At 42.9% G+C, this 16062-nt stretch overlaps 1 protein-coding gene across 3 annotated transcripts in view; it reads right to left on the minus strand.

The window, feature by feature from the left end:
• LOC134359441 (protein TASOR 2-like) overlaps nt 1–16062 on the minus strand; it is a 148343-nt gene that overhangs the window by 35649 nt on the left and 96632 nt on the right. For 2 of the 3 annotated variants that reach the window (XM_063072681.1, XM_063072683.1), the window contains 2 exons: nt 15409–15555; nt 12139–14141 (listed from right to left, as the gene is read on the minus strand). In XM_063072681.1, the coding sequence (XP_062928751.1) occupies nt 12139–14141; nt 15409–15555 (2150 nt within the window). Of the gene's footprint in view, nt 1–69; nt 5507–12138; nt 14142–15408; nt 15556–16062 lie in introns of those variants that run through there. The other variant, XM_063072682.1, reaches the window with a different exon arrangement.

The following is a 16062-nucleotide window of genomic DNA, read 5'->3' on the forward strand; positions in this document are numbered from 1 at the left end:
AGGAGTTATTAACTGAATAATCATGATATGGCTTTTACGGGAACTTATGGTAGTTTCCACATGGAGTAAAAGCATAGCTCATGACCTGTGTTATCTTGATGTCCATCTTCTGTATGGTAATGAAACCTTGAAGTCAATAGATGTTCCAAATTAAAGAAGTTTGAGAGAAGATGTTATATTGGTGTCTGACATGGAAGGCCAGATACCACAGATGTTGGATCATTGGAAAAAGGACCAGATGCCATTTTTTAAAAATGTAAATGCCACAACTGGTTTACATCTGGAATTCATTGCCTGATAGGGTGATAGAGACTGATCTAATCTTAGCTTCTGAAACCGGAGAGTACTGGAGCAGAAATAGAATTGAGGGGTAATGGGAACAGAGGGGGCTAGCAGTAACACGAAGGGTGGAATGAAGTTATCTCACTGCATTACCGTCCTGTGGTTTATCAATCAAAGTTGTTTTTCAGCACCAATTGTCAGAACTAAATCAGTGGTCAGTCACATCAGTTGCTTTAGCAGCAACTATTTAGTACACAAGCCTATTCCTCTCAAAATACACAACATTTATATGGTCATAGACTTCAATGTAAATTATCAATGATATTCTTCTGTGAATTCCAAAATTTTTGTCAGCACACTGTTTAATGTAACCAGTAAACTCAAGAATACTTCATTCAGAGTTGCTTAGGTTGAAATGTGTTCCTTCAAAACTCAAGTCATTCTCTCTTTGTTAGAATGGCTAACTTTCAGCACGTGGATAACATTATCTGAAGACTAAGTGAACAGTATCATCACTCTGTACTCCATTGTTTACCATCTGAGAAATTTAAGCAACTTTGGCCTGTTTCACAATCACTTCGATTTTATGAGATTGATTCCAGAAATGAAAGGGTTAATGCATGAGGGGCGTTTGATGGGCCTTGGCTTGTAGTTGTTGGAGTTTAGAAGAATGAGGGTGGATCTCATTGAAATGTAATGAATACTGAAAGACTAGATAGAGAGTGGACTTGGAGAGGGGACTTCCAGTCGTGCGAGAGACTAAGACCAGAGGGCACAGCCTCAGAATACAAGGGCATCCCATTAGAACAGAGATGAGGAGGAATTTCTTTAGCCAGGGGTGATGAATCTGTGGATTCATTGCCACAGACAGCTATGGAGGCCAAGTCACTGGGTATATTTAAAGTGGCAGTTGATTAAGTACTTAATTATTAAAGGTGTCTCAGGTTACAGGGAGAAGGCAAAAGATTGGTGTTGAGATGCAAAATGTTGCCGACTCGATAGGCTGAATGGCCTATTCTGCTCCCAAGTCTTATAAATGATTATAGTCTTTTTATAAAAGTTCAAACAAAATTATGCTTCAGGAAAAAACAATGAGTAGAGCATTCCTGTAAACCCATCGAACCAAGTAGAATGCTCTATGCTTAAGGTAAAGTTCCAATAACTGGCAACTCTCATTAGGAGCCAGCGTAGGCCACTTATTGCTTCAAGCCTATTCTATCACTCAATGAATTCTAATCCATGAACTAACTCCACGTATCTGCTTTTACTCCTAGAATATACAACACTGCAACATAGTACAGTCCCTTTGGCCCACAATGCTATGCCAACCAAGATAAACCTTTATTACAGTGCAGTAGCCCTTCCCATCTATAATCCTTAAAGGACTGGCTCTAATTTTTAGACTTAATGTGGCTGGTCCAGTGACTTGGCACTCTCTAGTGAGTGACTCATCTCCAGACACCCCAGTCTTTCCACCATGCCCATGGTACAAATCTGGAATATGACAAAATACTCTCCACTTGACTGGATGCTTGCAGCACCAAGAGCACACAAGAATCTTACCAATATCCAAGACTAAGCAGCCCATTTGTTTGACACCTCACCCACCTCAATGACCATTCATTCGTTCGTCCACCAGCAGCGAGTCTGCACTGTGTACCATCCACTGTACTTACTCAACTGGGAAACTAATACTCCAAACCTGCGACCTCTACCATCAAGAAGGTGTCTTCAGGGATACAGAACACCAGCACTCACAGACTCTCCTTCAAGTTGCACAATATCCCGACTTGGAAACACACTGCTGCCCTTTTACTTGCATGGATCTAAATACAGGGATTTCCTCTGCTTTCTGCACATCAATCTTAGCTTTAAATAGCTGAGCTATTTCATCAAATGTCTTTTTATACAAGTTCCAGTTCATGAAGACTCCCAGTCCATTTTATTGAATTCAATTGACTTTATTACTTGCATCATATACATGAGGAGTAAAAATCTTTACGTTACGTCACCGTCTAAATGTGCAATGTGCAATTTATAACAAATAGCATGTACAACAATATAACATAGAAATATAGTTGTGTTAGCGTGAATTAACCAGTCTGATGGCCTGGTGGAAGAAGCTGTCTCGGAGCTTGTTGGTCCTGGCTTTTATGCTGCGGTACCGTTTCCCAGACAGTAGCAACTGGAACAGTTTGTGGTTGGGGTGACTCAGGTCCCAAAGTTCCAGAAATGAATGCTAACATTGCATTTGCCTTCCTTATCACCGACTTAACCTACAAGTTAACCTTTAAGGAAATTCTACACAAGGACTCCCAAGTCCCCTTGCAACTTGGATTTTTTAAGTATCTTCCTGTTTATAACATAGTTCACGCCTTTATTCCTTCTACCAAAGTGCATGACCATACACTTCCCGACACTATATTCCATCTGCCACTTCTTTGCCCATTCTCCCCATCTGTCCAAGTCCTTCTGCAGACTCCCTGCTTCTTCAACACTACCTGCCCCATTACCTATTTTTGTATCATCTTCAAACTTGACCACAAAGCCATCAATTCCATCGTCCAAATCACTGACATACAACATGAAAAGAAGCACCCACTGCGGAACACCACTGGTTACGGGGAACCAACTAGAATAGGCCCCCTATATTCAGACCCTTCGCCTTCTGCCTCTCTTTTCCAGTAATACCATGGGTTCTTGTCTTGTTAAGCAGCCTCATATGCAGCACCTCGTCAAAGGCCTTCTGACAATTCAAGTAAACAACACACACTGACTCTCCTCTGTCTATCCAGCCTGTTATTTCCTCAAAGAATTCCAACAGACATATCAGGCAAGATTTCCCCTTAAGGAAACTATGCTGACTTTGCCCTACTCATGCATCTCTAAATACCCAGAAACCTCATCCTGAATAATGGAGTCCAACAGCTTCCCAACCACTGAAGTCAGGCCAACTAGCCTATAAGCAACAAACACACAATCAGGACACATGGTCCTGATGGGGTCCTGGCCCAAAACGTCGTCTGTTTACTCTTCTCCATAGATGCTGCCTGGCCTCCTGAGTTACAGGCTGAACTGAGGTGACTAGGCCCAGACACAAGGGCAAGGAATGAGTCAATATTTGGCCATTGCTGGAGCAGACTTGGAGGCGAATCGATGGGGCAGATCCAAGGTGAGGTGCATGCAGGCAAGGCATAGTCAAGGTGGAGCCCGGGTCCCGAGAGCAAGGAAAGACCCAAGGTTTGATAAATTTAAGTGCCTGGCTACAGGTGTGTGTGTGTGTGTGTGTGTGTGTGTGTGTGAAAAATACTTGTTCATTTAAATAATTACAGGTTATATATAAAAATACATTAATTGCATATGTCATCATGTTACCAAGTGATATGTGCATGCCTCTCTCAAAGTAAAGGCAACGTATACACCCACATTTCAGACTCTCCACATCTTCCTTTGAATTAATGTAATGTTCTGAAGTTACAAAACATAACCTCAATGACGAGGCATTATAAAAAGAACCTGAATTGGCTACCAAGCTGTTAAAGCAGAGCGAGACGGTTGAACTAAAAATAAACAGCTTAGTGCAGCCAGACACATGGAGAGACAGTCTTCAGAAGGGAAGACATGATAAAGTTTTTTTTAAAGTCAGAAAACAGAAGGATTCAGTGTTCATAAAGAATGAGTACTGAGTGATACTAATCATTGAAAGAAGTCAGAAATGGCTAGATAAGATCGGAAAGATTGATGAGTCAACAAAATTGCATAGTCTAAACAGAAACCAGTCTGGCCAAACAAATAGTGTTACCACTGTGGCAGGGGTTCACATACACCAAAAAAATGCAGATTTAAAGGTGAAACTTGCAGAAAATGTAAAAAAGTAGGACACATACAAAGAACATGTCGGGCAGACAAAAATAAATGATCTGCACAGGGAAGAGCAAACTCTAAAAAGTCAATTTGCAGTTTCAAAAAGAGCACGAATCTGCTTGCTGTTGATGAAAAGTCTGATAATGATGAGAATGACGCAGGATTATGTAGCTTTGAAGTTTACAATTTGAAGACAAGCAATATGGCTTATGCCAGAAGTGAACGACAAATTAATTCAAACGGAACTGGACATTGGTTTGGCTGTTTCCGTCATTCTACAAAATGAGTTCGAATGGCATTTCAAAAAATACTAAACTGAAGTAAATAGTGACTTCAGACACCGTACTGACACCACATTTATGATCCACATTGTCCAGTGAAACTTGCCTATGATGCAGCAGTTATGACGTAGGTGCAATCATACTGTATAACACTGTAAGTGATGGAAGTGAACGCCCATAGCCCCTTACCCACTGCAGGGAAAAACTGTCAGAGACCTTGATTTCTGGTTTGGGGTGTAAAATGTTTTAACCTGTATGGGAGAGAGTTCACCCCTGTTACTGATCAACAAAGAAGGATGTTCCACTAGCAGCAACAGCACGAATGCAGAGAAGGTCTCTGTTTCGTGCAGGACACAATTATAAGTTTGATTGCAAGAGGGCGACTAATCATGGAAATGCTGATGGATTGCCCAGTCTACCTTTGGAAAGGGAAGTACCAGAAAATTTTACTAAAGAAGACACTCTTCTTGACGTATTCTCCCTAATGCAAATTGAAAGTTTCCCTATTACATCAGAGGTGATCCAAAGGGAAAACTCTAAGACCTCCCACTGTCTCAGGTCTACATGGCCACCCAAAATGACTGGAACATACAACAGGAATCCCACTTCCCCCATTTTTACCAGCACCAGGATGAACTCACCCTTGAAGTGATTACCTTGTGTGGGGGTTGAGAGTTGTTGTACTAGCCAAACTGAGAGCCAAAATGTTGGAGGAGTTATATGCCAGCTATCCAGGCATGGTTAAAATGAAAACATTGGCTTGACACTTTGTCTGGTGGCTTGGGATAGATAGCAAATTGAGAAACTTGCCACACGCTGTTCAGGATGCCCGCATGTCCAGAAGGTGTCAAGAGCAGCGCCTCTCCATCCCTGGGAATGGCCTGCATTCTCTTGGCAGAGGATTCATGTGGATTTTGCTGGACCATTCATGGGCACAAATTTCTTGGTAGCAGTGGATGCAGCTACAAAGTGGCCAGAAGTGTAATCAATAGCCTCCACTACAGCCTTGTACACTGTTGGGAAGCCTCTTTGCAAGGACTGGTGTTCCAGAACAGTTAATCAGTTTCAGTCAGTCATTCCTGAAAATGAATGGAATAAGATGTATTACATCTGCACTGTACCACCCAGCTACAAATGGCTTGGCAGAAAGGTTAGTGCAGGGTTTGAAGAAGGCACTGTGAGCAATGGCAGTAGAACACACTACACTGACACTGAACCAGGAGCCTGCCAGTCTCCTTGCATATTGAAATGCAATGCACTCCGTGACCAACATCTCACCAGCTATGCTGTTCCTGGGTGGTCCCTTGCGTTCACACTTGGATCTCCCCAAACCCGATCTCAGAAGGAGTATGCAGGACAAACAGCTGAGACAAACTGAAGGCTCCTCAAACAAGGAGGTTTCATGTTTCACTCCTGGACAAACAGTCCTGATGAGGGACTACAGAGGGGATCAAAAGTGAGTACTCAGAAAGATTAACAACAGAACTGGACCACTCTCCTACTCAGCGGAGATTGAGCCTGATATCATCTGGGGATGACACATCCATCAGTTGAGGAAGAGCAGAGTTAATTGATAAGAGGAGAAAGTTGGCTACCATTACCAGAGATATTTCCTGCAGTCTCAGAGTCAACTCCTACAAACATCACGAAGGAGGCCCCAGAACCTGAAATTGCTTCGCAGTCACAAGTCTCACCTGCCAATCACAGTCATCTCCCTTGTCAGGAAACAAGGTTGGGTACAGGCTGAATCGAGGAGCAGGGCCCAGGCCCGAGCGCAAGAGACTCTATCTATACAGGTTGATTAAGTATTCTTGTTTGTTTAAATAATCAATTATGGATTAAATGTAAAATTGTTAACTGCACACGTTATCACGCTACCACATGATCCGTGCGTGCCTCGCTTAATGATAAGACGAACTGTACACCCACATTTCGGACTCCCTGCATCTTCCTTTGAATTAGTTCAATGTTTTGAAGTTACAAAACAACACGAACGACCTGAGGCTTGGACAATTTAAGCGCCAAGCAAGATTGAAAAGGCCAGAGGTGAGGGACGCAGTGGTTCAGCTCCCAGCTCCAGGAAGTTTCCTTGTTTCTGTGCTTAACTGAGGCTATGGCCTACAATTAACGGGTTCCTGAAATAGCTGTGGACCCACTTTCGTGAACTTCAGGTCAGAATGCTATTTGCTGTGTATATTGTTTGTTTTATTTTCTGCCCATTGGGTGTCTGATGGTCTTCTTTAATGGGTTCTATTGGTTCTTTGTGTTGTGGCTGCCTTTAAGGAGACAAATCTCAAGGTATCTCAAGTATCTCAAATCTCATACTTTGATAATAAGTGTACTTGGAACTTTAAACTTAAATACTGATACAGTAGACTAGCTTCTCCCTCTCTAACAGCAGAGTGAATTTTATCATATTATAATCACTGGCTCCGAAGGCTTCCTTTACCTTAAGCTCCCTAATCACATATGATTCATTACATAACAACCAATCCAGAATTGCCGTTCCTCTAGTGGACTCAACTACAAGCTGATCTAAAATGCCATCTCGTAGGCATTCTACAAAATTCCTCCCTTGGCATCCAGCACCAACGTGATTTTCTCAATCTACCTGCCTATTGAAATCCCCCGTGACTATTGTAACATTGCCCTTATTACATGCCTTTTCTATCTCCTGTTGAAATTTGTAGCCCACATCCTGGCTATAATTTGGAGGCCTGTATACAATTCCCATCAGGGTCTTTCTATGCGTGCAGTTTCTTAACTCCACCCTACAAGGATTCTACATCTTCCGATCCTATGTCACCTCTTTCTAAGGATTTGATTTCTTTTTTTTAACCAACAGAGCCACACCATCCCCCTTGCCTGCGTTACTGTCCTTTTAACACAAGGTGTATGTTGAACTCCTAACTATGATCTTCTTTCAGCTATGACTCAATGATGCCACAATGTCATACCTGCCAATCTTTAACTGTAATCATCTATTTTATTCTGTATCCAGTGCACATGCAAATATAACACCTTCAGTCTCATATTCATCTGCCTTTTCGATTTTGCTCCCAGGCTACACTTCAACTCATCTCACTGACTGTAATTTTGCCCTATCACCTGCCCGTTCTTTCAGACAGTCTCACTATACACTGCACCATCTGCCCAATCCTCAGCTCTAATACTCTGTTTCCTAACCCCCTGACAACTTAGTTTAAACCCTCCTCCACAGCTCCAGCAAACCTGCCCACAAGGATATTGGTCCCCCTTGGGTTCAGGTATAACCTCTCCTTTTCATACCTCCCCCAGAAGGAATCTGAATGATCCAGAAACCTGAAACCTTACCTTCTGCACCAATTCCTCAGCCACACATTCATCTATTGTCCTATTCCTGCCTTGACAGGCACATGGTACTGGGAGTAATCCAGGGATTACTACCTTGGAGGTGCTACTCTTTAGCCTCTTCCCCAAACTCCCTATACTCACTGCACAGTATGGAGAGAATGGGGTTGTGTGGGATAGTAAATCAGCCAGGATGGAATGGTAAAGCAGAGTCAATGGGCCGAATGACCGAATCGTGCCTTATGGTCTTATGGTTTTCCTGGATGACCACGTTCCCTGTGGTTACAGACTAGAGACTGAGATTTAACCTCCTTTGTTATCTGGTTGAAAACAGGGGCCAGCATCCAAGCTGGGCAGACATGTCTTTCACTGGCACCAGGTGCAGTTTCAAGGAGCTCTTTTGAAGAGCTGTTACCTGCACAATGGTCTTGCAAGGCCCTTTGAATGGCCTTCCTCACCCCAGCTTCCATAAGATATAAGAGCAAAAGTAGGCCATTCAGCCCATCGAGTCTGCTCTGCCATTCAATCATGGGCTGATCGCATTCTTCCAGTCATCCCCACTCCTCTGCCTTCTCTTCATATTTTGAATGAATACATTTCCTTGCTCACTATTTTGAATTATGTTACTCACTAATTTGAATGTTTTGCACCTTGGTCCCAGAGGAACTTGGTCTCGTTCAGCTGTATTTATGTATGCATTGAGTGATAATTAAACATGATTTGATTCAATTTGATTACTTTCAGATCACTGCTCAGGGAAGGAGTCCCTCCTTATTTTATAATTTTATTCTATCTATTTATTGCTAATATTTTACAACTCACATCAATTTTCTCTTGGCAAAAGGAGTCCTGGCAACATCCTAGTAAATTTTCTCTGTACTCTTTCAATCCTATTTATACCTTTCCTGTAGGTGGGTGATCAAAATTGCACACAATACTCGAAATTAGTATCAAGTTTACATGTTCAGCTTTCATTGTAAATGTGGGTAACTTCTTATTTTAATTTAGAGATTCACCACGGTAACAGGCCCTTCTGGCCCAATGAGCACACACCATCCCATTACACCCATGTGAGAGATTCGCCATGGTAACTGGCCCAATGGCGCACACCACTCCATTACACCCATGTGAGAGATTCGCCACGGTAAATCAAAGAGAAAAGTATCAAATACTGGTCTTAAGATGTTATACTTAAATGCACGCAGCATAAGGAATAAGGTGGATGATCTTTTCGTACAGCTACAGATTGGTAGGTATGATATTGTGGCCATCACTGACACCTGGCTAAAGGATGCATGTCTCTGGGAGCTGAACGTCCAAGGATACACGATGTATCGGAAGGATAGGAAGGTAGGCAGAGGGGGAGGCATGGCTTTATTGGTAAGAAATGATATTAAATCATTAGAAAGAGGTGATATAGGATCGGAAGGTGCAGAATCTTTATGGGTTAAGCTAAGGAATAGCAGGGGTAAAAGGACCCTGATGGCAGTTATTTATAGGCCTCCAAACAGCTGCAAGGATGTGGACTACAAATTACAACTGGAAATAGAAAAGGCTTGTTAGAAGGGCAGTGTTATGATAATTGTGGGAGATTTTAACATGCGAGTGGATTGGGAAAATCAGGTCGGCACTGGATCTCAAGAGAGAGAATTTGTAGAATGTCTGCGAGATGGCTTTTTAGAACAGCTTGTTGTTGAGCCCACTAAGGGATCGGCTGTACTGGATTGGGTATTGTGTAATGAACCAGAGGTGATTAGAGAGAATAAGGTGAAGGAAACCTTGGGAGGCAGTGATCATAACATGATTGAGTTCACTGTGAAATTTGAAAAAGAGAAGCCAAAATCTGATGTGTCGGTGTTTCAGTGGAGTAAAGGAAATTACAGTGGCATGAGAAAGGAACTGGCCAAAGCTGACTGGAAAGGGACACTAGCGGGAAAGACGGCAGAGCAGCAGTGGCTGGAGATTATGCGAGAAGTGAGGAAGGTGCAAGACAGGTATATTCCAAGAAAGAAGAAATTTTCGAATGGAAAAAGGATGCAACCATTGTTAACAAGAGAAGTCAAAGCCAAAGTTAAAGTAAAGGAGAGGGCATACAAGGAGGCAAAAATTAGTGGGAAGACAGAGGATTGGGAAGTTTTTAAAACCTTACAAAAGGAAACTAAGAAGGTCATTAAGAGGGAAAAGATTAAATATGTAAGGAAGCTAGCAAATAATATCAAAGAGGATACTAAAAGCTTTTTCAAGTATATAAAGAGTAAAAGACAGGTGAGAGTAGATATAGGACTGATAGAAAATGATGCTGGAGAAATTGTAATGGGAGATAAGGAGATGGCAGAGGAACTGAGCGAGTATTTTGCATCAGTCTTCACTGAGGAAGACATCAACAGTATACCGGATACTCAAGGGTGGCAGGGAAGAGAAGTGTGCGTAGTCACAATTACGACAGAGAAAGTACTCAGGAAGATGAATAGTCTAAAGGTAGATAAATCTCCTGGACCAGATAGAATGCACCCGCGTGTTCTGAAGGAAGTAGCTGTGGAGATTGCGGAGGCATTAGCGATGATCTTTCAAAAGTCCATAGATTCTGGCATGGTTCCAGAGGACTGGAAGATTGCAAATGTCACTCTGCTATTTAAGAAGGGGACAAGGAAGCAAAAAGGAAATTATAGACCTGTTAGCTTGACATCGGTGGTTGGGAAGTTGTTGGAGTCGATTGTCAAGGATGAGGTTACAGAGTACCTGAAGGCATATGACAAGATAGGCAGAACTCAGCATGGATTCCTTAAAGGAAAATCCTGCCTGACAGATCTATTACAATTTTTTGAGGAAATTACCAGTCGGCTAGACAAGGGAGATGCAGTGGATGTTGTATATTTGGATTTTCAGAAGGCCTTTGACAAGGTGCCACACGAGGCTACTTAACAAGATAAGAGCCCATGGAAGTATGGGAAGGTTACATACGTGGATAGAGCGTTGGCTGATTGGCAGGAAACAGAGAGTGGGAATAAAGGGATCCTATTCTGGTTGGCTGCCGGTTACCAGTGGTGTTCCACAGGGGTCCATGTTGGGGCCGCTTCTTTTTACACTGTACATCAACAATTTGGATTATGGAATAGATGGCTTTGTGGCTAAGGTTGCTGACGATACGAAGATAGGTGAAGGGGCGGGTAGTGCTGAGGAAACGGAGAGTCTGCAGAGAGACTTGGATAGATTAGGAGAATGGGCAGAGAAGTGGCAAATGAAGTACAATGTTGGAAAGTGTATGGCTATGCACTTTGGCAGAAAAAATAAACGGACAGACTATTATTTAAATGGGGAAAGAATTCAAAGTTCGGAGATGCAACGGGACTTGGGAGTCCTCGTACAGGATACCCTTAAAGTTAACCTCCAGGTTGAGTCAGTACTGAAGAAGGCGAATGCAATGTTGGCATTCATTTCTAGAGGAATAGAGTATAGGAGCAGGGATGTGATGTTGAGGCTCTATAAGGCGCTGGTGAGACCTCACTTGGAGTACTGTGGGCAGATTTGGTCTCCTTATTTAAGAAAGGATGTGCTGACGTTGAAGAGGGTACGGAGAAGATTCACTAGAATGATTCCGGGAATGAGAGGGTTAACATATGAGGAACATTTGTCCGCTCTTCGACTATATTCCTTGGAGTTTAGAAGAATGAGTGGAGACCTCATAGAAACATTTCGAATGTTGAAAGGCATGGACAGAGTGGATGTGGCAAAGTTGTTTCCCATGATGGGGGAGTCTAGTACGAGAGGGCATGACTTAAGGATTGAAGGGCACCCATTCAGAACAGAAATGCGAAGAAATTTTTTTAGTCAGAGGATGGTGAATCTATGGAATTTGTTGCCATGGGCAGCAGTGAAGGCTAACTCATTGGGTGTATTTAAGGCAGAGATTGATAAGTATCTGAGTAGCCAGGGCATGAAAGGTTATGGTGAGAAGGCGGTGGAGTGGGACTAAATGGGAGAATGGATCAGCTCATGATAAAATGGCGGAGCAGACTCGATGGGCCGAATGGCCGACTTCTGCTCCTTTGTCTTATGGTCTTATGTAACAGGCCTTCCAGCCCAACAAGCACCCACCGTCCAATTACACCCATGTGACCAATTAACCTCCTAACCCAGTCTTTGGAATTAAAGTGGAAACTGGAGCACCTGGAGGAAACCCGCGTGGTCATGGGGAGAATGTACAAACTCCTTTTTGACGGGAGTGGAATTGAAGCTGGTGCTATAATAACGTTACGCTACTGTACTACCCAAGTACTGTCTAAACCGAGCATTGAACCATGGACCAAGTTACCAGGCAGTTGGTGTAGGTTTGAGACTGGTTTATCTACACTATATAAAATAAAATGAAAAGTATAATTACCTTAACTTCCTTAAAGAACGGATCAGAATTTGTCTCACAAACATAAAATTTGCAGCTGACTTTCCACGATTCCTTTACTACTTCATTCAAGCTCTGGTGAAAACTATTGCTGACACTGGTTAGAAAGGAATCACATCGTTTCCTTGTCTCTCCTCGAAGTTCTTTGCATTTCTTGCGCATTACACAGGCCTGCTCATCCCCAAAGAAAAGTTCTCTCTCTGCAGTTGGACACTGCTTCTTTGGCATTTTGTTCATTTGCTTATTGCTATAGCAACTGACACCATGAGATTGACCTCCTGGTCTTTTCCTATACAGTCTGTAGCTTTCAGGTTTGTGAGGCTGTTGTAGTTCATACTTCCAACTCCTCGGACAGTGCTCTCTATCAGCCAGTTCCGGCATTTGAGTTTTATTACATAAGCATCTCGTGCTACGTTGGCCAGTTACTTGATGAGGTATTGTCACAGTCAATGGGGATTTCTTCTCACTGAACCCTCTTTGTACATTGTTCCTCCCCAGAGCTGTTCTACGGCCATGCCTCCTGGACCTGATGCTTGTGCATGGTGCAGTGTGAGACCTGGTTAGTAACTGTTTAACCTTCTGAGAGAAGTGGATAAATTCCAGATCTATAATGTCCTGAATTGGACTATTCCAGCAACTTGTGTCAGACTCTGTGAAAAGCCGAGGTGGGCAGACGTGGAAGTTTTTCCTTTCGGAATTGTAAAACGTCCTTGTGATTCTTTCGCACATGCATGACCTGGTGGGTTTTGTCTGAAATGTGATGCTGAGGTTTTGCAAGACTTGGTGTCTGCCCAAAATGTTTGGATTTTTAATAAGCACAGGCACATGCACATCAGAGTCACTCATCTCGTAGCATTCATCATCTTTGTCAAAACTGTGAGCTAGATAATTCCTTTCTGCATGTCTCAGCTGCAGAGAACCATTGATTGCCCCCCTTTTCCCTCTGAAACTTCCACAGTCTGAATCTGTATTAGAAGGGTAGCAAGCTCTCTTTCTGCAGCGTACTCCTTTCCTTCTCAGTGGCTGACAGCTTGCTCTGTGGCTTATCCTGGGCACATCATCCTCCAGGAAGCCTTTAGCACTCATAGGAATTTTACTATTGGTACCTTCTTCACAGGAAGAATATTCTTCGCAGGAACCCCATGCTTTTTGAGATAGATCACAGCTGAAATCAAATCTTTCCGATTCAGTGTTAAAGTTGTCTTGGTGATTCGGTGATCCAATTTCCTCCTCCTGGTGAATATCCTGCTTTTCCACATGCTTTTGACTGGGGATAGGTTTCATTAGGTTTCTACGGACATCACTAGGGGGCAAACATTCCACCTGGTCCAGATATTCAGAATCGGAAGCACTTGTAATCATCACCTCTCCCACAAACTTTTTCACCATGGTTCTTTCGTGTTGTGTTTCTGTTTCACCTCTGCTCTCAACACCAGCATGATTTTCAGTATGGGAGCCAGTAATTCCCTCCCCCGGTGCCCTACCTGTAACATCCACAGGACTTTGGACATCCAAGCTTCTGTTCCCATCATGACTGATGACTTTTGGAGTTTCAGAATGAAGCTGCACATCTTTTGTAGAAGCAAAGCTTTCTGTATCAGCTTCAGTAGGGTTCAAATGTTCAAATTCATCCTGCTGCATGTCTCCCTCAGCTGAACATGTGCCTTTGATGCTTTGCAAGTCTTCCTCGCAAATTCTGTTTTCCCCATCACTGAGATAATCAGACCTTTTCCCGTTAAGGGCACTTTCCTTTGATTTGAGCTTTTCACAACCCCCTGAAGCAGGTGCACTGTTCAGTTCAATACTCTGAGAAGGAGGCTGAGCTTGGGGCTTAGCACAAAGTAGCTCTCTGATTACTGAAGACTGACGAATAATTCCCAGCTGGTCACTGTCGGTAGCAGAATGACCCTCATTATCCACACTTCCAGCCATGTCCACAGTCAAAACTGGACGAGTTAATGGTGTCACTGAGGAATTCCAGCTCTCTGTTACAGCAGGAAAAAAAAATATATTAAATTACTTACTCTGAGATGCTTATGCTATAAATGGTCTAATTCTGCTCATCATGTGCTTTTTGATCTTATTATTGGTGTTTTCTTGGAGCTCATGAATGGGAACACACCAAGTTTGTCCATTATTAGCATTGGGGGAAGGGGGAGGGGGATTGGGAGGAGGAAGAAAGGGGAGCAGAAGATGGGGAAAAAGAAGAGTTGAGGAAGATAAGGGCAAATATGTCGAGAGGGTGAGAGGAGAGGGAGAGAGAGAGGTGAGAAGAAGGTGAGGGAGGGGGGTTGAGTGGGAGGGGAGGTGCAGGATAGGGGGAGGTGGAGGGGGAGAATGGAGAGGGATAAGTGGGCGAGAGGGAGATGGGGAGAGGTAGGGGAGGGGGTAGAGAGAAGGGAGGGGAGAGAGAGGGGAGGGGGTAGAGAGTGTGGGAGGGGGTGAGAGAGGGGAGGGGTAGAGAGAGGGGTGGGGGAGGGGGAGAGGGGGCTGCATGGAAGGTTGCAGATCAATCTGCAGATCAGCTCATTGTTGATGACAAGTATTAGTTTGGTTTCTGTCCTGCTACTTCAACAACCATTTGTTTACCTTTTTGTATTGTATTCTTTATATAATCCTAACAAAGTGATTTCTCGTGGGTTAACACATGCACAGTGACTCACTTATTTGTGAATAAATATGCAATTTTAAATGGAATTTAAGATTTTTTTTTTACACTCTTTAACTCTATTTTATGTCTGAGCTTGGAATTCTCTAACTCCAGAATGAATTAATGAACTGCAGTGCTCAACCACAATTTCCAATGAATTCTGAAAATAAAAATGCTTACAGATCTCTTGCAGGAAGGAACCTTGGCTATCTAGTGTTTGTAAGCAAGTGGACAGGAAGATGATACTGGAATCAAAGGTGGAGTCAGGCGCAGCCACAGTTTGAGGTACGGACAGGAAGAGAGGCTGCTGCTGGAAATGATTTGACAGAAATTGTTTAGCTAAGATGCAACTCAAATGAGAGCAGTCCTGTACAGGTTTCATAGCTCGGAGAGTTAGTTCTTAATTATATTAACTACAGTGTAAATACAAGGACCTGTACTCACTCCATGGCACCAGATCTCTGAAGCACATTCCTTTCAAATGCAGCTCGCTATCAGAATCACATCAGATTCATCCTTACAAAATCCTACTGGCACACTCAACTCTGGTGATCACAGTCAACACTGAGGAGGCTTGAAGTTGTTTTCAGTTATCTTGTTACCTTCAGATCCATCCACTGCGTCTTGCTGAGTGACTTCAGCTTGATTGACAGCTGGGCTCGTAGCCATCTCATCCCTTTCCAGCAGATATCCCGCAGCATTATCCGGCACACTGTGGTATTGTATCGTTTCTGCTGTGTGCCTTTCTTCTGTTGGATACACGTCACAGAGTTCTGTTACATATTATTTCAAAAGCATTACCTAAAATACTTTAAAATCAAAATGCTGGCTCAGGTTGCTAAAACTGACAGAGGAGAGATATTTACATCTTTGCGGTGTCTGTATCAGAGAGCAGCTGTATGATAGTGAGATATGAGGATTAGACAAGATTGCACTGACATCTGCAGTTGGCTCAAAAGGGTCCCATGATCTACACCCGTTCCCACTTTACTCTGCTTCTCTGTTATAGGTTCCTACCTTTCCTCTTCCAAAAGATGCCAAAATATTTTACAGCCAATTAAACATGCTTGAAGTGTAGTCACAGTGTTTATATGGGAGACACAGCAGCCAATTTGTACACTCCAACCTCCAAAAGTAGCAGGGTGATAGTGATCAGTTAAACAGTTTTTAATAAACTTGGCTAATAAATATTTTAATAAATTTGAGTGGTACAGTAGTGTAGTGGCTAACATAACACTATTGAAGTGGCAGTGACC

This window comes from Mobula hypostoma, chromosome 20 (assembly GCF_963921235.1).
Source record: "Mobula hypostoma chromosome 20, sMobHyp1.1, whole genome shotgun sequence".
In the NCBI taxonomy this organism is placed as follows: Eukaryota; Metazoa; Chordata; class Chondrichthyes; order Myliobatiformes; family Myliobatidae; genus Mobula; species Mobula hypostoma.